The 22,144-nt window shown below is 36.6% G+C and overlaps 1 protein-coding gene across 1 annotated transcript in view; it reads right to left on the reverse strand.

Annotated features, from left to right (window-relative positions):
• Positions 1 to 386: 386 nt before the first annotated feature.
• Positions 387 to 22,144, reverse strand: part of LOC129752880 (ankyrin repeat domain-containing protein SOWAHA) — a 326,016-nt gene continuing 304,258 nt past the window's right edge. The window contains exons 9-15 of the mRNA XM_055748667.1: positions 18,144 to 18,233; positions 2,392 to 2,458; positions 2,248 to 2,258; positions 1,789 to 1,899; positions 1,079 to 1,105; positions 821 to 1,014; positions 387 to 759 (exon numbers count right to left, since the gene is read on the reverse strand). Of these exons, the coding sequence (XP_055604642.1) occupies positions 496 to 759; positions 821 to 1,014; positions 1,079 to 1,105; positions 1,789 to 1,899; positions 2,248 to 2,258; positions 2,392 to 2,458; positions 18,144 to 18,233 (764 nt within the window). The 3' untranslated portion in view covers positions 387 to 495. The remainder of the gene's footprint in view (positions 760 to 820; positions 1,015 to 1,078; positions 1,106 to 1,788; positions 1,900 to 2,247; positions 2,259 to 2,391; positions 2,459 to 18,143; positions 18,234 to 22,144) is intronic.

Consider the following 22,144-nt stretch of genomic DNA (forward strand, 5'->3'; position numbering starts at 1 on the left):
GCCAAATTTGGGCCAGTTAACTCGAATAGAAATGCAATCTTCGGATAAAATATTTTTCATAGTTTAGGCTTTAAGAAAAACCGTTTTCAAAAAAAATTGGCCGAAGGGGACCGAAGTTTTTCGTGAAAAACTAGATTTTCATGTTCCTGCCGAGCAAAATGTCTCCAAATCCCATACAAACTTTAGGCTCGTTGAGCGACCCCTTCCCGTAATCAGATCTGGCATGAGACCTTGTACTAGGCCTAGGATTAATTTGCATTGATTTGTCTGCAGCGCATATCTTTTTTAAATGTCGGGTCATTTGGGGCACTCTAATGTGCACCGAAAATGCTGTTCCACTGTGTAACAATGTTTAGGAGTTGTGAAAAAAAAAATCGTGAGGCGAGTAAGTGTTAGTTTATATTGGAACAAAGTTTGAACTAAATATAGTAAATGCCGACACTTTGAAAATAACATCGTTTATGAATAGTTAGGTATTTTATACTGCAATACCAGTTAGTATGGTTTGAAATCAGACGCGTAAGTAGGTCGCCAATTGGAGTCGAATCCACAGGCGGTATCTGAGTCAGAATCGCCTGGGTTTTCTGATTCCGATTCGGGATTTTCCGTTAAAATTCCAATCGGTGCTCTCGTTTGACTCGGCGTTGACGGTACACTTTGACTGAAGTGATCATTTGCCGGGTCGTAGTCTGCATCTCTTTTGGGGCGTCGTTTTTTCACGGATCCATACTTTGGTGGCGGCATGGAGCCTTCTTGATGCTACGGGGGAAAAGGATTATTATAAAAAAGGAAAACATGGTTGCTAATCTATCATACTAACCGGTATGTTGTCGGCAGAGCCCCAAGTTTTGTGAAGCTGATCGAAGTAGGCAGCATTGACAGGTGCGCTAGTCCTCAGGTTCGCAGGAAGACGCGTCGTGTTGGTCCCAACCCCCAAAAAGTTGCTGAAGGCTTCGGTCGTTTTCTTCACTCGAACGTTCAGAGAGCCAATCCTCAGGAATCCCGAGTCTTTTTCTGTGTTAGGATATAAAAAAGAATTTGATTACAACGACCTTGATTTTTAGATGAAAATATTTACCTGTATGCTTTTTCCTGGCTTTGATTTCTGTTGGAAAATGGAATAGATGGATTAAAAATCATTTGTTAGCTTATCCCATCGAATTTGATACTATGATAGTTACCACACATACAATATACAGTTTAATTAACAACATTGTGTAGCACATTTTACTGAAAAAATACGTCTATTTTTCTTTGAAGGCAACCCTTACGTAAGTTATTACACTCCTGTTGAGGCTCCAGTTTTTTTATATAGATTTCTGAAATTTCGTTATTCTGATTTTTGTTTTTTAATAAATTCACTAAAATAATAAGCCAAAATGTATAAAAAAAAAGGAAATTTTGAACGCCAATATTAGCTATTGTTTTTTACAGTTAAATTAAAAAGAAGACTCTAATGCCTGAATAAACTTTAATTTAAGACGTTTATTTGAAATAATCCTGTTGATTCCTTTTTTATATCTTTTCAGGATAAAACTAAAAATTAAAAATGTGTTTTCAAACTCTAAGTACAAATTTAGATTTTCGATTTTTTTTTCTACTTAAGTTTCTGAATTTTGAATTTTTTTTTGAACTGAACTCGAATTTTGCATATGATGTTTTACGCGGTCAGGTTCTTGTGAGCGTAATTGGAGAAATATTACTTCCATCGCACAAAAAAAAAAACAAAACAAAATTGATTGACCTGCCACCACGGGTATAATTAAGGTAAAAGTTCGCTTATCTCACCTTGAGACGCAAGGCATATTATTGGCTGACTTTCGTTTTCCCCTGCTAGTAAAAAAGGACCAACCGTTGAGCTGAAGTTTCTAATTAAATTTGTACTTGAAACGTCTCCTCCTGCACGGTTATCAATGAATTTATGGCCATCGGCACACATACGCATCCAAACACACCGACAGGAAGGAAGCTGATTAAAAATTCAGGCAGCCTCTTTTTTGCCCCCCCGAATACACATGATAATGAAACGTTAACGTACGAACTCAACTGTTCAAACACACATGTGAAAACGGAAAAACAAGAGCCGTTACGCAGTTGCCTTCAATGAACTCGCGAAATGCAAAACAGGACGTGTTATTGGACGTGTTGTTTTTGTTCTTATTCACGCACAGGAGTTGGATGAAAATTAATTCTTGCTTGCAGGCCAAGGGAGAGAGAAAAAAAAGTTGTTACCAAACTACTTAAAACCAAAAAGTGTACTAAAAGTGCAAATAAAGAAAGAAAAAAAAGTTTCATATGTGCAGAAAAAGCCAGAAAGCGCGAGTTCACGAACTGCTCATGAGTTGGTGCAAACGCAATGGGTGGGGTGCAAACAGCTAGAACATCACTTGCCTCCAATATCCGATACTCCATGTGGAACTACCGCTGTTCAGGGCCTGTAGTCTCATAGCTTGTATTTCTTGATAAGTTTATAATTATTCATCCATTCCGTCAAGCCGCCACCATATATTAGTTATTATCGTAGATAGTAGTTTTTTTTATTGTGTATATCCATTCCACAAATCAAGCCAGGGAAGGGGAAGAAGAATGTAAAAAAAGTTTTTCAATAAATCAATCAATTAATCCTCTCAAAATTGTAACATATGGATATGAACATTCAAATTTCAGTCAAATAGAAACAAAATTATTATAAAAGTGATTAATTGATTATTTAGTTACCGAAGAAACTATCTATTCATCCACTACAAAATACCAGTAAAAACTATAAAGCTGCAATCATGCTGGATAGGGGAGTTATGAGTATAATGGTCACCTTAAGAAGGACGCTAATTTAATCATAGAAAACAGCTATAATTTGTGAGTTACTTCATTGTTTCGTGTTCAGACAATAAAAAACTCTATTTCCTAACGGGCTTAAACTTGAAAAAGTAAATAAAAACGTATAAAAATTCATTTTATTTTTTTTTTTACTAATAGCTGAAACAGGGACATAATGAGAACCCCCACTGGGGCAGTATAAGCACCATTAATCGGGACACGATGAGCATTTTTTGCCCTAGAATCTAGCAGCGAATTCAATTCAAAGAAAGCATAAGTACAAGAAACCGCAAAGAACAGAACACGGCTAGCGAGTAGAGGGAAGCGATGGCCGGGAAAAGTGAAAAAGGGGACTTAATGCGCAAGCCCTGGTTTAAAGCGTCTGAATCAGACGGCGTGGGTGGCGAAGCATGCGCGAACTAGTTGCCAGGGAAACTTGCGGCATCGTAACGGTTTGGTGGAACGTCGAAACAAAATCAGTGCCTGCTTCGATGGGTTTTTACAAAAGGCAGGCTATGCGGCAAATCGTTGGAGTTATTTGTTTTAGCGAAGTGCAAATTTCTGAGTGACATATTAAAAGAAGTGAAAAAGTGGGTTTTTAATATTTGTTGCAAATGGAAGAAACAAATAACGGAAAAGAATAGTGGGGTAGTTGAAAACATAATACACAAAAAGACAAGGCTCGAAAACAACCGCCTGGTCTCATACTGAATGGTGATAATGCCCGGCAAAAGCGTAGAAAGTCTTGCTTTCCACAAAATTAGTTTTAGATATCATAACCTTAATTGAAGTTATAAACAGCATATGGTACCTCTTCTTATCACACACACAGTAGTATTCACTAAAGGAAAAACTTTTATATTACTTTCTCTCAAGTTGCTATTATTGTTAAAAGAAGAATAATCTCCTCACAGCAAATCATTACAAATTTGATCATTATATTGATTAAATGAGGTGGTCATTTCGTTAGTCTTGAAAAGCATACACCAATAATGTTACCTATTTAGGCATAATACTTGAAGCTACAGAACATTTTTCTTTTGTTTTTTATTTTTTATCATAATTCAATCGTAAAAAAAAATATGTTATCCATATAGATCTAAATCTATTTTAAAACGAATTTGCGTTATTTTGTTTCAAATATTTTGCATCATAATTTTTTAATACTATAAAAATTGTTTATTTTAGATCAGATGGAAATAAATATGGCTATGATACTGATTAAGGTCGGTTACAGCTAAAGGTAAGCTTAGTGTGTCTTGAGGTAAGTTGGGTATAAAGGTGAGATTTATCTGTCGTATAACTATTTCATTTATTGAATATATTATATAAGAACGTTTAATCAGTTGCCAGCTGGGCAGGTATCTACACGTATGCGGAATACCTGTCGAAGATTCATAACACTGAGAATGTTATGAATTTTATACGGTTGCGAAACTGTTTGCTCGTTCTACAAATAAGACATACACATACACGAAATTCATTCATTACATGACAGTTAACACGAAGCCATGGTGTCGGGTATGTGCTAATTTGCATTGAAGATTGGCCGAACTTATAATCTAAAGAATGCAATGTAGCGCATACGTTGGCGAAACTGCGGTGAATCCGTGCACCCATGGTGGATTATCTACATACATACATACATACATACATAGAATCTAGCAGCGAATTCAATTCGATGAAGTCAACAGAATTATAGAGCTACAGCTTGACTTGATTCATCTTACGATTTGGCCTATTGGTTGGGTGTCAGAGGGATAATCAGAGGACTCGAGCTCGATTCCTTTTTGAGGTTATTTTTATTCATTTACTATTCTGAATTTACCATTCATAATTATATCGATTGTTGCATTATACCTACGGATAGTAGCATCATCCGCTAAAGAAAGCACCAGAAACATATTGTAAAAAACATTTAATTACCTCTCCGACACCTAACCAATAGGCTAAATATCCGATGTAAACTTGTCAAGCTGTGGTTCTATAATTTAGTTGGCTTCAAAGAGTTGAATTCGCTGCTAGATTTACGGCAGAAAATGCTCATCGTGCCCGGATCAATGGCGACCTATACGCTCCGGGTCAACAAGATAAAGTAAAAACGCGTTTTAAAATTGTGAATAATAGTGAAAAGAGATGTACCAAATATTCGGTCGGCCAAATATCACCAAATAACTGTTGAGCCGAATATTCGGCTCGCCGAATAGTTGAGCCTATTCGGCCGAATACTTATTTTTTTTTCAAATTTATACAATAACAAACTTTTCAAAATTTTCAACTGATGATGGTTAAATTATAAAATCTTCAAAAGTAATGTTGGAAAAGCTACCAACTCATCAAAAACTTATGGTTTCAGTAAATCATCTTAAATTTATCCGTGTTTCTTTTCCTGTAGATAGCTTTATATTTTGATTATCATTATTCCAAATTTTCTTGAGGCTGGTCCATAAATTCATTAGAGAATTCGAGAAAAATTGACCATTTAGTGTATGTTTTTTTTATATAAATGAGAATGAAAGTTATTGATTCAGTGAAATAATAACACTTCAATTTGAATAACACAATTGAACCGGTTAGAAGTCTTTATTTTGAGTTCCATAAAAGTTAGGGCCCGTCAAAGTAGATTTTTTTTTAAAATCCTAATTCATTTCAATACGATGTTACAAATTTCTTCCAAACCTTGTTAATTGCGTGCAAGAAGGTATTAGTAATTGATTGAGATTTAAAAAAAAATTGCAAATCTGAAGAATTAACAGCAATTTTCCAAAAACTACATTTTCAAAAAAATAAATAAATTTGATTTTTGCCTTTTTTTACTAGTTTTGTTTTATATCCCACACATACATTGAAATATCGAGCTTATTTCTCCTAATCTCTAGAATATTTTTTTGTGAATATATCACGAAGGAATATCTACTTTCTACTTCCGAGAAATTTAGATTTTTATTCGTGTTGTTTTAAATCAACACCATGCATTAAAGGGTTAAATCTGACCGGGATAGCTAGAAATTTCTAAAACTTTCTGGATTTTAAACGAGTTCACTCAGATTATTTGCAAATTTCCAGGTTTGGAAAAAAAAATATCCAGGTCTGCAGACCAGGCCGTGTGGATAGGTGTGGTAGGAAGTATGATATCTTAATGTTAGAAATCATCGTTCTTTTTGGCACCTATTTTTGGAGACATCTAGTTGAAATTCGACATACAACTAATTCGATATCAAGTAAGCAATTTCAAATAGCTTGGCACCTGTTTTGACATCTTGTGTATCAGATTTAACTGGAACCCAATATCTTTGGCAATGAACGTCCTAGAACAAGTCATCTCATGTCCTTTCGGCTAATGGCTTCTTCGAAACGAGAAACATCACAGCGCCATGGAATTAACACTAGACGTAACGGAATCGATAAAACAGAAGGTAGGCACAGTAAAACAAATCAATTGGAAATTAATCGATGAAAGCGCGGTTTCCCGCGACCTGAGTAGAATCATGTGGCAAAACATTTTTGTTACGGCCGATACTTTTGCGAGAAATATGGTCCAATGTGTGAATGAAATGCATCAAATCGAACAGTTTTTGAAATCAATTGGCGTTTTTCAAAATTTGTCAATTGATTTTGCACTGACGAATGATTTTCACGACTTCAATGTACTGCTTTTCTACAAAGTGTTGTATGAAATTTGCTATGTGCATGCACCTCTTACAATGTATCGCTCTTCTTCGGAAAGAGAATTTCCCGAGTGGTTTGATAAGCATCTGATTGATTTATATAAGAAGAAAAAGAAAGCTTACAACCATATGAAAAAAACTAAGTTGATCGAGGATAAAGAAATTTATAAAGATATCCAAAGAATGTTCAAAGATGCACATCGTGAATCCTATTCGGTATATATTTCGAAAATCGAAAGAGAAATTAAATCCAATCCACGCCAGTTCTGGAAATTCTTCAATTCGAAAAAGAAGAATAAACAGAAGTTCGTGAATATAAAGTATAGAGACAGTACTTCTACGGATTCTCAAGGCTCCGCCCAACTTTTTGCAGAATTTTTTAAAACGAGTTACCAGTCATCGGAAGCCTCTGGTTTATTAGTAACTCCACAAGACCCCCTAGTAAATGAGATTAGTTTGACGATTCTCGAAATCGAGGCAGGTATCAAAGATCTAGACCCTACTAAATCACCTGGTCCTGATGGAATACCGAACACGTTGATCAAAGCTTGTTGCAGCGAATTGGCATGCCCTTTGATGTTATTGTTCAATTCATCGCTACGTGCAGGATTATTTCCATCCATTTGGAAGCTATCACGAGTGACTCCAATTCATAAAAAAGGATCGAAACATTTGGCAGAGAACTACAGAGGAGTGGCTATACTCTCAGCATTACCCAAACTCTTTGAAAAGCTAATTTATCAACGCCTTGCCAACACGGTTTCTTTAAGAAACGGTCAGTGGTTACGAATTTGTGCGAGTTCACTACCCGTGTATTGGATTGGATGGTTAAGGGATATCAAGTGGACTGCATTTACACCGATATGTCAAAAGCCTTTGATGTAGCAGGAATCGACGAAATCTTGGAAGCGTCTTCAAAAATAGGTATCGGAGGAAACATTCTTAGTTGGATAAAGACCTACCTAATGAACAGACGACAATTCGTATCGGTAAATTCAATTAGTTCGGAACCATACAAAGCGTCTTCAGGAGTACCTCAAGGTAGTCACTTGGGACCACTTCTCTTCATTCTATTGATGAACAGCTTACCAGAAGTGCTTTCGGACGCATTCGTGCTTATCTATGCCGACGATGTAAAATTATTCATGCCTGTTAAAAGGATTAATGATTGCGAAAAACTTCAACGTGATTTGGATGCGTTCACAGATTTTACGACCAGAACAAAACTGAAACTGAACGGCTCAAAATGCGCAGTCATATCATTTACGAGGAGCTTCACACCGATCCAGCATACTTACTCTCTAGGCGGAGAAGACATAAGCAGAGTTTTCAGCGTACAAGATTTGGGCGTTAAACTGGATTCCGGATTGACTTTCAAGGACCACATAAATAGCCTAGTATCAGACGGACTTGCACTATTTGGAGTGGTGAGACGGTTTGCTGGAGAGCTGGAAGACCCCTACACAATAAAAAGCCTGTACGTTAGCATGGTAAGATCGAAATTCGACTTTGCGAGCATAGTTTGGAGACCAATGTACCATGTGCATATAAATCGATTGGAAGCCGTCCAGAAGCGATTCGTGAAATTCGCAGTTAGGAATCTTGGTTGGGCAGACGACATGCCAGAGTATAAAAATCTGTGTCACTTGTTGGATCTGGATTTGTTAGAACATCGGCACCGCATCAACGATTTTTTTATTCTTTTTAAAAATAGATCGAGGTATCGTGAATTCGACCTTTTTGAGTTCCCGATTGACGGCTAATTCCAGTACCTTGGCTCTAAGACGACGTAGACGTTACGCTCTTGAAAATCGAAGAACAAATTACAGTCGCAACGAGCCAGCATTCCGATTTATGAGAGAAGTTAACAGTATTAATAATATTATAGATTTAAACTGCAGTGTTCAAACAGTGAAAAATAAGTATGTGTTATATTTAAGGAGGCAACTATATATAAGATAATTTTTAAGATATCGGGATGACGGGCTCAGCCTATATATCCATCAATAAATCAATCAAATGGTGACATTTTGAAAATTAAAGCGACCTCTACTTAAAGAAGATCTTATGAATTATACATCTGATTGGAAATAATCGACTTTAAAACATGAGGGGCATTAAGATGGAAGAAATAGACGAGAAATGATATTTTCGCTTTTATATTTCTACTAGCTGATTTTACCCGGCCTTGCTCGGGTTCACATAAAATATAAATCAATATGAGTCGTTTGGTTTTTTAAAATTTTGAAAGCTTTCTGTTCATTATCATAACAAATTGGACCACGTTTGGCCATGTAAGCTTTGTAAGTTTTGTTAGTCTTCTTAAAGTTTTAATTGGGAATATTAGCAAAGCTATTATTGAATAACTAATAGTTTTTAGGTTTGCTAATGGAAATTTGAACTAATTTCCATTGAATGCTTATCCTTTCTATCACAAAAAAACATTTCAATCTAAGGTTGCCAGGTTGCCCGGATTTATCCGGATTTGCTAGAACATTTGACCAGTGATTGAATTTTGCTGAGCATGAGTTGATCAACCTTCTCTCGCTCACTGCTTTACTCGGAAGCAAAGGTTGCTTTGAGGCAGCGAAAACGACAAAACCGATGATGCATACGCTCTCAATATGGCCCACCTTCAAGAAACAGAATACATTCGAGGCAGCGAATTCAAAAAACCAAACGAATGGCTCTCACTCATCTCCTGTTACAATGTCTACATCATGTTACAATGCGTATTTCGTAGATCAAGGAGATTTAACGATCATAAGAGCTTATTTTCCGGTGCTCAAAAATTATAATTTTTTCGTTACTTGACAACCTAGTTGGTTTTTTTGTTTTAATATTTTTGTAAAGATTGTAAGAGATATCTTTTTTGCTGAAAAAATTATACTATAAGAACTACAAAACAGTTCCTCATAAAAAAAATATATTAGAAAATCCGTAATTTCTTCGAAAAATGAAGTGTATACATATGCCCCAGGTGCTCTTTATGACCTTATCTCTCATATTTTCTTTAGATGTTTTGTATACGGTTTGAAACAGTTTTAAAACAGTACTCGCTCGTTAATTGGACGCTTTTGGGATCAGCCATTAATCTCTTCGGCTGAAAAATTGTTAGAAGGGTGTTCAGTAGACTTGCTTATTTTAGATTTCCTTGATTTCTGCCTCAGAATGTTTTAGGATAGTTTTGAATCAAAGAATCTTTCATAGTATATTTTCTTTGCAGTCGCGCTACTAAACACATTGGCATCAGATTGGTCGCGCTACACATGTAAGGCGAGACCTATCCTTGGAAGACTGTGCAGGTTTTGCTAACGGCTTAATGCGCCACTCCCTGAGGAGACCGTTAGCCTGGTTATGGTTTGCCCGGCCAATGAGACCCACCAAAGGGCGAGTTTTTCCTTCTTCTGCTACACTTCTCCTGAAACGACCGTTTCCCAAAAAGTCAAAAAGTACTCCGCCAAAGGCGTCAAGTGCTTCAAAAAAATCCAAAATATTAGGAAAATTTAATTGATCAACCAAAATAGATCAGGTCGGCAAAAAAAGATCTGACATCGCCGCTTAGCATCAGCAGTTGAGCGTCTGCCGACCACCAATCTTAGTCGCTTTTCAAGTCCGATGTGAGTTGGAAACAACTGGAGTCCAACGCTCTCCTTAAAAAAAAACCGCTGTAAAACGTGAAATGCCTTAAACAGGAAAGTTCTCAAAAAAAGATAAGGCTTCGATTTTAGGGCATTCCACCGTTTATTAAAAAAAAATCTTCCAAACAAAATTATTTTCTCGGCAAAAAAACTTTATTCCATTTCGAGACTCGAACTCATGTTCTCTGGGGTGGGGAAGATTTTTATGTTGTCACCCTAACCGCTCGACCACATTAGCTGGTGGTGCTGCGGGCTGCTAGCAATCGTTCGGGTTTGGTGGAGGGGCAAAAGTCTAGTGGTCGTGCATATCCCTTACGGCATTAGTTTCACAATAGGGTCAACGACCCGAAAAACTGGACACAATTCAGTACCCACCCAAATTTATGCGCATAAATATATTAAGGGAAGGGTACTTACGGCAGTTGGATGTGTTGTTGATGGAGGCTGTTTCGGTGTCGTTTTCTATCGGCTCATCGGGAGATCAGGCTGCGATTCGGAGATGTTTTGGGAGAACATGTGATGTTGTTGTTGCTTCCGCTCTAGCGGAACCTAGTGGTGCTGTCGCTCGATGTCGAACCCAGATGTTGTTGTGCTGGCCTTCTTCATCGAGTGTCGCGACGATGGTGGGAAACTTATTTTTTACGAGCGTTTCCGTTTAATTTCGAATCCCGTGGTTGTTGTGGGGGATTTTAAAATTGTTGGGGGTTTCCGGACTATGTTGACGGAGTCCGGATTTCCGGCGGGTTTTGCTCCGGAAAAAGTTGGTCCGCGTGGTGAATCTTGTTGTTTCGTGAGCCAGGGAAAAGTGTTGTCGCTGCGTACGTCGGGTGCTTGTCGCCTCCTTCTCGCAAGGAAACCTTTTGAAGAAACCGTAAGGGATTATTGTGTGCACGTTTCCCTCCCACAAACTTTTACCTTTTTCGCAAATCGGTTGTTGCGAATGGTTTGCGACGGTTTCTTTCCACAGCCTGTCGTATGACCCTAAAATCTAGGCCAGAACCAGTTAGTGATCCCTTTCCCGTGAAAAACACCTCACGTTTTACCTTCTACTACTCGGAACTCTATCCACACACCTGACTCAATCCACGATTTCAGACCAAATGATCGAACTGCTCCAGGTCTTCAGAAAATTGCAGCCGTCTATTCATTTTTTAACCGGAACTGCGTAAAGCGAATACTTTACGAAGTTCCCCGACATATTCTCTTAACCAATTCTTATTTTCCTGATAGTTCGGCTTTCTCCCGAAACTCTCTCTTCCCTTTTAACAATTCAAGTCCCGATTGTTCAAAGGGAAAGCTCGCTGCGAAGTAGAGAAAACTTGCGCTCTGATGTTTTCATCGGCGATGCAATTCCACCCAGGTGGGAGGTGGTTTGTCAGATAGTGGCAATTAAGGCGTTATAAACCTGCACTCTAAATATTTGGTGTTCTGCTCGAGTGAAATGTTGGGTAGCTAATTCTAAATAACTGTAGCTTGCTACACACAAAGCGACCAGTATGACAGGTCTGCGCGATTTCCATGGAGATCAAATGAGAGCTGGTTAGTCGTGTGAACGTTGCGTTGTAGGTCGCGTTGCTAGTTGCTTCAGCATGACATCAGCCTAACGCAATAAGTTCGGTTGTTTTTGTTGTTGCCTCAACCTTTGCGGCGAGGTTGAAGATGTTCTCCTCAACGCAGCTATCGGCTGGAGTTATTCAAATTCAAGAACGTAAATGAGTATGTGTGCCTCGTCTTCTTCATGCATCATGTAGCAACCGAACGTTGAGAGAGTTCGTTCGGGGCAGCAAACGGATAGTGTCTCTCAGAGCAGATCCTCCTCATGGGGGGGAGGTTTGAATGAATGTATATGTATCGTCTCCTGTATAGCTATGCGAGGCCTCAAAGTGTGTAGGTTTGAATGCCTCTGATGAGAAAATTAGTGAGGATTTCAATCACTGCATTTGACTCAAAACTTGAGATAAGTCTGGTCCGGCCCGGTTTCGCGGATTTAGTTGCAAAAAGCCCGGATTATGCCCGGATTTATTCACATAATTTTTAAAACGTAACTTAAACTGAGAATTAATTATTATAACTTTTCATTTTTTTAGAAATAATCATGACTTGTGTTTGGAAGCTTGATATACAATAAAAAATCTACTGATGTGGTTTTTTGAAAAAAAAATGCAAGTATATTTTTCGTTATTTTTACTGAATAATTCCGCGGTTTTGACCAAGTTTACGTGGATATTTGAACATTTTGAAATCAAATGCTGACTTTTGCATGTTTTTCGATAAAATTGGTTGGATTTGTCCGGTCCCGATACGTCCGGAAAAAAATCCGGCAAACTTTTTTTCCACCCACCATTTAAGGAAGCTTGAATTGCATTACCTTTTTTATTATCATCAAATAATGACATTTTTTAAAAAATTTTCCATGTGTTATCTAGTGAAAATCTAAAGTATTAAGCTTGTAAACAAATGTTAACGACCTCTTTTCAAGATCTCCCCGTAGAATGGAATACCTATTTAGGTTTTATTTCTAAAAAGATTTCCGCTGAAATCTTTTAAAAGACATTTTGGGCATGTTTTCAATGTGCTTTTTTAGTTTTCTTATAATTGGATGGTAGAATCGAACACTTCGATGATCAATAATAACTTAAAATTTAAAAATTGACAAATGAAATTGAATTGTAGAAAACTAAAAACTTCAGATTAAATTGCTAAAAGTCTAGTGCGTTGGATTTGGTTTTAACTTTTTGCATAAAATGAACGTTGAATTGACTAATTCCTATTGTAAATTAAATTCCTACACGGCAATCAAAGTGTTTAGATCGCAGCCTTGAACTTACAACCCTCAGTTTTATTATTTTTTTCCCTATGAGGAGTTCCAAAAATATGAAAATGGTTGGTTCCTAAATGCTGGAACTTCAGTTTTCGGTCCAAATAGTTATTCAACTGAAGAAGTCAATTCATAATGAACATGAATTAATGTTTACATACTTTACACACTGCATATTCTAGTAGATCTTTAACCACTGTTCTTATCAATATATTTCTAACAGGCGAGTTGTGTTTTTTACTCCTCAATAAATGCTTATTACTGCAATCAAATACCTTGCACCGGTACCACGTGTTTTGAACAGTAAAAGGAAAAAACACCCGCCAAAATTTCTCCTTTGTAATTTTTAATGCAATTTTAAATCAGCAAGCTTTGATTTGCTTTCCAGTACACGTGAACTCTGGATGGTCGTTTCTAATGCCCGGCCCATGGTGATGGAAAAACAACTCCGACAAAAGAAACGAAAATCGGTTGGCAAAATGGGTGCCATGATATTTGGTTCGTGGGAATCAAAACGAAAGTTGTATGGGAGGGTCCCTTTTTTTAGGTGGAAGGGACTCAAAACTATCACCTCGACCTTTCTTATGTCCGATTACATCATTGTACCAAATTTCAAGCTGATCGGTTAAGCGGTGTGGATTTCTATAAGGTGCATATATATATATACAAACATATATAGCCCAACGCATCTTTATATATTAGAAGAAGATGGAAAACTAAACATAATTTTTAAATTGCGACCCAGAGATGGGTCTTGACTCAAACATTCAGTCAGCGAAACTTTTTTGTAGAGAAATGAATCCAACTTAGATGAAATTTCAGGGACTAGATAAGAGAAAATCGATGTTGAAAAACATGCGAAAAAAATTCGCCTTGTCTCCCGGTGAGACTTGAACCCAGGCGCAAGATGTGGGTTCAAGTCTCACCGGGAGACAAGGCGATTTTTTTTTCGCATGTTTTTCAACATCGATTTTCTCTTATCTAGTCCCTGAAATTTCATCTAAGTTGGATTCATTTCTCTACAAAAAACTAAACATAATGTTCGGCCGAATATTCGTTTGGCCGAATAGTTGAAAAGGTCAGTATTCGGTATTCGGCCGTTCGCCGAATACCACTATTCGGTACATCTCTAATAGTAAAAAAAAATAATGATGATGAAAGTTGAGGGACAATGTCTACATCATGTTACAATGCGTATTTCGTAGATCAAGGAGATTTAACGATCATAAGAGCTTATTTTCCGGTGCTCAAAAATTATAATTTTTTCGTTACTTGACAACCTAGTTGGTTTTTTTGTTTTAATATTTTTGTAAAGATTGTAAGAGATATCTTTTTTGCTGAAAAAATTATACTATAAGAACTACAAAACAGTTCCTCATAAAAAAAATATATTAGAAAATCCGTAATTTCTTCGAAAAATGAAGTGTATACATATGCCCCAGGTGCTCTTTATGACCTTATCTCTCATATTTTCTTTAGATGTTTTGTATACGGTTTGAAACAGTTTTAAAACAGTACTCGCTCGTTAATTGGACGCTTTTGGGATCAGCCATTAATCTCTTCGGCTGAAAAATTGTTAGAAGGGTGTTCAGTAGACTTGCTTATTTTAGATTTCCTTGATTTCTGCCTCAGAATGTTTTAGGATAGTTTTGAATCAAAGAATCTTTCATAGTATATTTTCTTTGCAGTTTTTACAAGAGGTTTAACTCTATTACGGATTATTTTGTAAGGTACCTTTCTCCCTCCCTCCCATATTTCAAAAAGGTTTTCCAAAGTCAGATTGAGGTAATCTGTTAAAATATTTGTGCCGTCGACATTGTAAAATAAATCCCAATCAATTGAATTAAGTTCCCTGTTCAAAAGATGAATATTAATTCTGTTTTAATCTCTAAAGAAATGAAATTCATTTATTACTTCTTTATTTATATTTAAAGAAGCGAATATGAAGTCATGACAAGATAATGCTGTAAAATCGATTTGATTAAATCTAAGAATGCTTGAATACTCCGTGGTAATTATGAGATCTAGTTGGGAACATCTATTACTATGAAAGAATGTGGGTTCATTTCCCAAACTGGTGGCATTATGTAAAGTAAGAATGTCTCGAAAATTTCTATTCTTTATAGATTGATGTCCAAAAATTTTGTATTGAAATCGCCACGCAAATAGTTATTTTTATACTGCGATGAATAATCGGAAAAAAATGCTGTGTAATAAGTCAGAACAATCATTATTGGGAGGGTTGTAGAATTCGCCAATCAAAAACTTTTCAGGACCAGAATATGTTTCAAGTAGTATGTACTCCGTAGGTGTTTGATTAACAGTATCTATTGATTTTAGCACAACTGAAGCTCGCACATTTTTGTTCACGTCTGCCAATTCGATCATTTCTGTAAATATTGTATCCATAAATTGAAACCAAATCATCATCAATATCATCTTTAAGCCAGGTTTCACTCACGTAAAAAATATCGATATTTGAGATCTCTAATAAATTATGCAATTCGTCAAGTTTTGCTACGTTACATCTTTTTCTTTATAATTCAATAAAAAAAGCAACACAAAACAGTTGTTTACGTATGTGTATAATAATTATATGCTAGTACCTTTCAATAATATGCCTTTCTATAATCTTTCAATTCTTAAATATTCTTTCTCAAAGAATATAAAAATTTCACCGATATAGCCGATAAAATAAATTCATATTAATTAATATTAATATTAATTCACCTTAAAGTACCTAAAAAATGGGTGTTTTGCAACAAACATAACTCGTTTTGCTTAAGTCTTATTGAAAAACTTTTGATTGACATAAGTTCACATAGATTAAAAGCTCATATTTAAACAAAAAGTGCTTGGTTTAACATACCACAGATGGATATTTGAAAAGTTTTTAAATTATGATTTTATAACTATAATTTCATGAAAATTATGGAAGATTGTTTTTTCGTTCATTTACATTCATTTCTAATCAAAAGTGATGAATTTATTTTGAAGAGTCTGATAGGTTCACCAATTTGAGTACTCATTCATAGAATTTAAACATATTGAGGACCATAGATTTTTGCTTTACACGTTTCGTTACACTGCGCACAACTACTAAAAAACTTTAAATGTAAATCTCAAATTATATTATTTGAAATGAAAAACGACCCTTTGATCAACTCACTCAAGTATATGAAATCTGCATATTCGGTTCATTTTAAGTTGAAATGAGGCACGGCGTACCCCGTAAATCTCTCATATCGTGTGTTTTTGCCATTCTAAATGTGATAAAAAATCACAAAAAATATAGTAATTTTTATTGAGTTGGATGTTTTTACATCATTTATCAGCCCAGTTTCATGAATGTTAGTTGATTTATCAGTGAAAAAAAACAATGATTTTCAAGACAAATTTAGCAGTTTTTTCTTAAATTTCTGTTTATGGCGTATGATAAAGAAGAATAAAAACTTTTATTACTTTAAAGTAATCTGAATATCAGCTTAAATTAACTGACATAGTGAAATTTTACCATTCGAACCGAGATGGTATCAATCTTTGTTCAAAAACGGCATCTTTTTTTTGGTCATTTTGTCTTTCGGCTCAATGTTCAGACGTCACCAAAATAATAATATTTTTTTTGTTCATAAATAGATAGTGAACATGTGGATGGTTCTAAAATGGATAATTTATGAAAATCGATTCTATAGGTTTCAAGATACAGCCAAAATAGCAATCCGGGTCTACATGACCCTAACTGGCTTACTGTCCTTTTTTTTACCGTAAAGGAAAGTAAAACTGGTTAAACCAACAAATAACCCGTGTCCACCAATCTTCGAAATGTAGGTACATATGGTCCGTTTTCGGAACATTCTAAAGATCATATCTTCATTATATCTTCATATCTACATTCTAAAGAAAATCAATTTTTGAGTGCCATTTGATCGTGTCGTGTTGGTTGATTATTTCATATTCTATTACATTATTCCAACTTTTCACATGTGAAACGAGATTGTGCTGAAATTTTTCACAGGTTAGTTTTTTTGGTCAAGCTACAAATGTTTAGGGTCTTTTTTTTCGAAATATGATGATGACATTTTTCTCAAACATCCTTCTTTCTTGTTAAGATAATATAAAATAGTTCCCGCTTGTTTACCTAGAATAGTGTTAGCAAGGTCACGCCCAACTGGATTAGTGTTTACAAGAAGTTCTACTGAAATAAATATCTACTTATTACACATGCAAGAATCACTACATCTACTCTAATCTGCTATACTTGATCGCCGATAGTTATCGGCACTATATGCGGTGCCTCTCCTTTCCACAAATTGGTATCTTGATTTTTCTCATCGTTGATATTTCAGTTTGACACAAAGTACTTTACACATTTCAATGATGAAAGTAATATAACATAATATAATTATCTGGGTACTGGGTCTTCTAAGATACCTACTTCTGGAAGGAAAAGGTGGGGAATTGTTAGTTAAGAAAAAATATACACTATTATGTTAGTAAAAAAAACGCGCAGTAGTAAAGGGAACATAAATAGTTTATTTCAGATGTTGATAAAAACAAAAAAAGTTATATAAATGAATTGTAGTTATAAATCTAGAGGTAAGCAATACAATATGTTAAACTAAAATAAACTATAATATTTTGAATGAAAAAGTAACACTTGCCAAAGGAGGGCACATTATGGTAATTCTTATGTATATAAACAGGCATATGTCAAACTAAACCAAAAATAAAAACAATCAAAACGCGCTTCCATGCAATGAAATAGGTAGGCAGTACATAGTTAGTGATGCGTCTTCTTGCGTCGAAAAAAGCTTTGATTAGTTTTGTCACTTCGGCGTAAGTTCGTGGCACTGCTGCCGTTGCTTAGACTGATGGCATCCGGTGGAAATGCCATTAGACTACTTCGATTGCGTTGGCGATTGCCAGCACTTCCGCCCCCAACACCGTCACGGATTGCTTCGATCTGTTTTGGATCGCGTGGCGGCGTGAAAGTGTTAGAGGTAAGCGAGGAATGTTCTGGCGTGACCACAGTAAGCATTGAATGAGTGCGCTGCAACTCAACTCCAGTTGCAGTAGAAGGTCGTTGGCGGCGGCTTTTCTTACGCATAAAGGTTCCGCCACGTGACAATGGCGATAGGATTTTTTTCGACGGAAGAGAATGGAACCTTTCGTTCACTACAAACTTCGGATCATACTCACTGCTGTAGGTGGACGCGGACACACTAGTCATCTGTTTTTGATACTCCAGGGCTTTCTTGCCGCTCCAGTCTAGCAGATCCCGATTCGCTTCTGGGAAATATGAAAGAAAAGAAAATAATCAATCAATGGTTCTTTTTTATGGAGAGTGTCGTGCTGATTGCCAGAAAGTGCGTTTTCAGTCTTCATCAGGCTTCAAAATTTTGACATTGACGTTAATAAAATTATTGACGAAGCAAGATAACGAAGATTCGATTTGGTGGCGGAACTGGTTTAACAAATTTGAATATATTGACACTATTACTTTGATACCTACCATCCATTTTGACAACAAATGAGCGTTTTATTTGCCGAAAGAGACAACCATGATCACTTCCATGAAACGAGATATCTTCATTTCGTGATTATCTTTTCGAAAAATAACGCTCTTTGATCATGACCAAAATATTTCAACCAAATTGGGATAATGAAGAGCAGCAAGGCGGCTCATGTAAGAAAGAATACTAGAACAGGGATAATAAAGTCAAAAATATTCGCATTTCCGCTGTCACGCTTCACACATCAGAGCGATAGGTTGGCGGAGTTCGCAATGTGTGCCAAACAACACGTTATCGCCTGTCAATCAAAACGATCCGATCGATCCGTCTTCCTTATCATGACCATTTCGTGCAAGTAATTGGTCAACGAGTCAACACACCGATGATGACAGCCTTTTCTGTATGTTTTGACCGCGATCGGACGTTTATGGTTGGAAAAAGTGTTAGATTAACAGTACAATTTTTGTTGCGGTTTAAGTTTCATATGTTTTAGAAATATCTTCATAAACTTCTTTAAAGATTAAAAAACTAGCAAAAATTTCTTACACCATCTTTGAAAACGTAGTGCTTATGGATGAAAAATAGAAAAGTTTACTTCAGAACACAAATAAGAGATATTTCAACGTTCAACATTAAAAAATGACCATGATTACATCTTTTTAAACCGATGTTTCTTGGTTTTAAGAGTGCGAATAAACTGGTTCAATAAATGATTCTAAACGCTAAAGTGGAATACATTCTGGACCATTGCATTGGTCAAATTACTCTTTAAATATAATTATGCGTTTCTGCATTTTTCTAATTCGGAAATGTGCAGCTGAAATTGAGAAATGTTATGTGCAGCCATTTAATTATTGGAAATAATAATGGAATACCACGACAATTTTATCTGTAACCTCTTGATTTGGACTCAACTCATCACAAAAGTGAAAAATAAAAAAAAAATAAAACTGTGTAAATAAATAAAATATTAGAAATCGTGCTCGTTTTCATAAGTTTTCGTTGACACTACAAGGCTTGAAGGGATTATTCCTTTTCAAGCATTCTGTCCAAATAAAAACTCTTTAGAACGATTTTCCATTATTTGCTAATTTTATCAAAAAGTCATGACTTCACTTCTAGCAAACCGACATACATATATGTGAAGTGATAGTTTCAAATATAGTGTAGGGTTGTTGGTATGACATACATTAAAATGTTTGTGACTCATTCCAAGCAGCCCTCAACTGGAGAACCGATTTTTATTCTTCCTTATTCAAAAATCATTTGCACACCATCAGAAAGGCTATTTCTTCATTTTATATCAATAAAAATGATTTTTTTTTCAGATTTGAGAGGGTTACAGTTGAAAATTAAAAAGAAAATAGTGAGAAAATAAATTTATTTTAACGATTATTTATGATTTGAAACTTTGTTAAGAAACCAGTTGTGTCAAAAAAAATCATTTCGAAATTATGTTAAAAAAGTCAACTTTTAAGTATCATTTCTAGTAAACGCTCTAGAACAGGTGTGAGCATCCTTTTAAAGCATCGGGCCAAATTTTAATTTGAAATCTTTGAGGTGGGCCGCACTCGAATTAATATTTATTAATAGTTAGCAGAGCTTTACGTCATTTTTTATAACGACAAATTTTTAACAATGCCATAACTGAAAATACAACGAATTGTGAGTATAGAGAAAAAGGAAATCATTACATTTTTTTAATACAAGGTGCATAATATCAGCCGAAATTGAATAGTTATATCATCAAATCTTAATCATTTTTGAGTAACTTAATTTTTAATCGATTTGAACTTTATTTATTCTTACTGACAACGACAAATTGGACTGTGAGAACTACCGAGCGATCACTGTCCTCAATGCCGCCTACAAAGTGTTGTCCCGAATCCTACTCCGCCGCCTAACGCCACAAGCAAACAGATTCGTGGAAAGTCATCAGGCCGGCTTCATGGAGGGACGGTCAACGACGGACCAGATATTCACATTACGGCAAATCCTCCAAAAATGCCGGGAACACCAAGTCCCTACGCACCATCTATTCATCGACTTCAAAGCCGCATACGACACGATCGACCGTAACGAGCTATGGAAAATCATGGACGAGAACGGCTTTTCCGGGAAGCTGATCAGACTGATCAAGGCGACGATGGATGGAACGCAGTGCTGTGTGCGGATCTCGGGTGAATTGTCGAGTTCATTCGAATCGCGCAGGTGGCTTCGACAAGGTGATGGTCTATCCTGCATGATGTTCAACGTGGCGCTAGAAGGTGTTATTCGACGAGCGGTGGGCGAAATGCGGGCACGATTTTCAACAGATCCAGTCAACTTATCTACTTTGCCGATGACATTGACATAGTCGGCAGATCATCTGCGGCGGTGGAGGAGATCTACCGCAAACTAAAACGCGAAGCAAGAAGGATTGGGTTGATGATTAATACGTCCAAGACGAAGTACATGCTGGCGTGCGGATCCGAGGCCGACCGAACCCGCTTGTCCAGTAATAACAAGGTCACGATCGACGGCGACGAGCTGGAGATAGTCGAAGACTTTGTCTATCTCGGCTCACTGGTGACCGCAGACAATGACACCAGCCGTGAGATCCGGAGGCGAATTATCAGCGGAAGTCGTGCCTACTATGGACTCCACAAGCAACTGCGGTCGAGAACTTAGCCCTCGCACGAAGTGTAACCTGTATATGACGCTCATTAGACCGGTTGTTCTCTACGGGCACGAGACATGGATATTGCTCGAGGAGGACCTGCGTACACTCGGAGTATTCGAGCGACGAGTGTTAAGAACCATCTTTGGCGGCGTACAGGAGAACGGAGTGTGGAGGCGAAGGATGAACCACGAGCTCGCGCGGCTCTACGGCGAACCCAGTATCCAGAAAGTGGTTAAGGCTGGCAGGATACGCTGGGCGGGACATGTTGCGAGAATGCCGGACGACTGTCCCGCAAAACAGGTGTTCGCTACGAATCCGGTAGGAACAAGACGAGCGGGGGCGCAACGAGCGAGGTGGTTAGACGAAGTGGAGCGTGATCTGGCGAACGTGGGGTGCCCAAGAAATTGGAGGACGGTTGCTATGAACCGAGTGAATTTTAGGAATTATGTTCGTCAAGTTATGTCGTTAGACGGAATACTATGTAAATAAATAATTATTCTTACTGACATTATATTTCTATGTTTCCCTTTTTTATTCGAAACGAAAATTTTTGAAGGTCTTTTTATAGTTTGTAAAAAGATTTGAACCGTTTTTAAGGAGGAGGAGGAGGAGGAAGTTTTAAGGAACTTCAAGTGAGAACAATTTTTAGGAAACCAACGTCTTCTCAGCGTTGTACGCTTCAAGCGTTATTGAAACTCAAATACTTAAAATCCATTTCTCTTTGTATATTTTTTAAAATTTATATCTGAATTCAAGTTTGTCCTCGAAGACCATTTTTTTCTACAAACGGTGAAAAACAGCTTTCTAATTTGATGTTCCGTATACGATAATTGAATTATACTGTAACAAGGTAGTCAAAATCGCGTGGGATTTCCTAATTTCACAGCTTTTAAGCAAACTACGTCAATATTATAGTTTACATTCCTGATTCCATTTCTTTTAAACGGATTTCATGGATTTTATTGATTTAATTTAGATACCACTGGGATAGGCTTTCTGGGACTTTCCTATAAAATTTCTGAAAA

This window comes from Uranotaenia lowii, chromosome 3 (genome assembly GCF_029784155.1).
Source record: "Uranotaenia lowii strain MFRU-FL chromosome 3, ASM2978415v1, whole genome shotgun sequence".
Taxonomy (NCBI): domain Eukaryota; kingdom Metazoa; phylum Arthropoda; class Insecta; order Diptera; family Culicidae; genus Uranotaenia; species Uranotaenia lowii.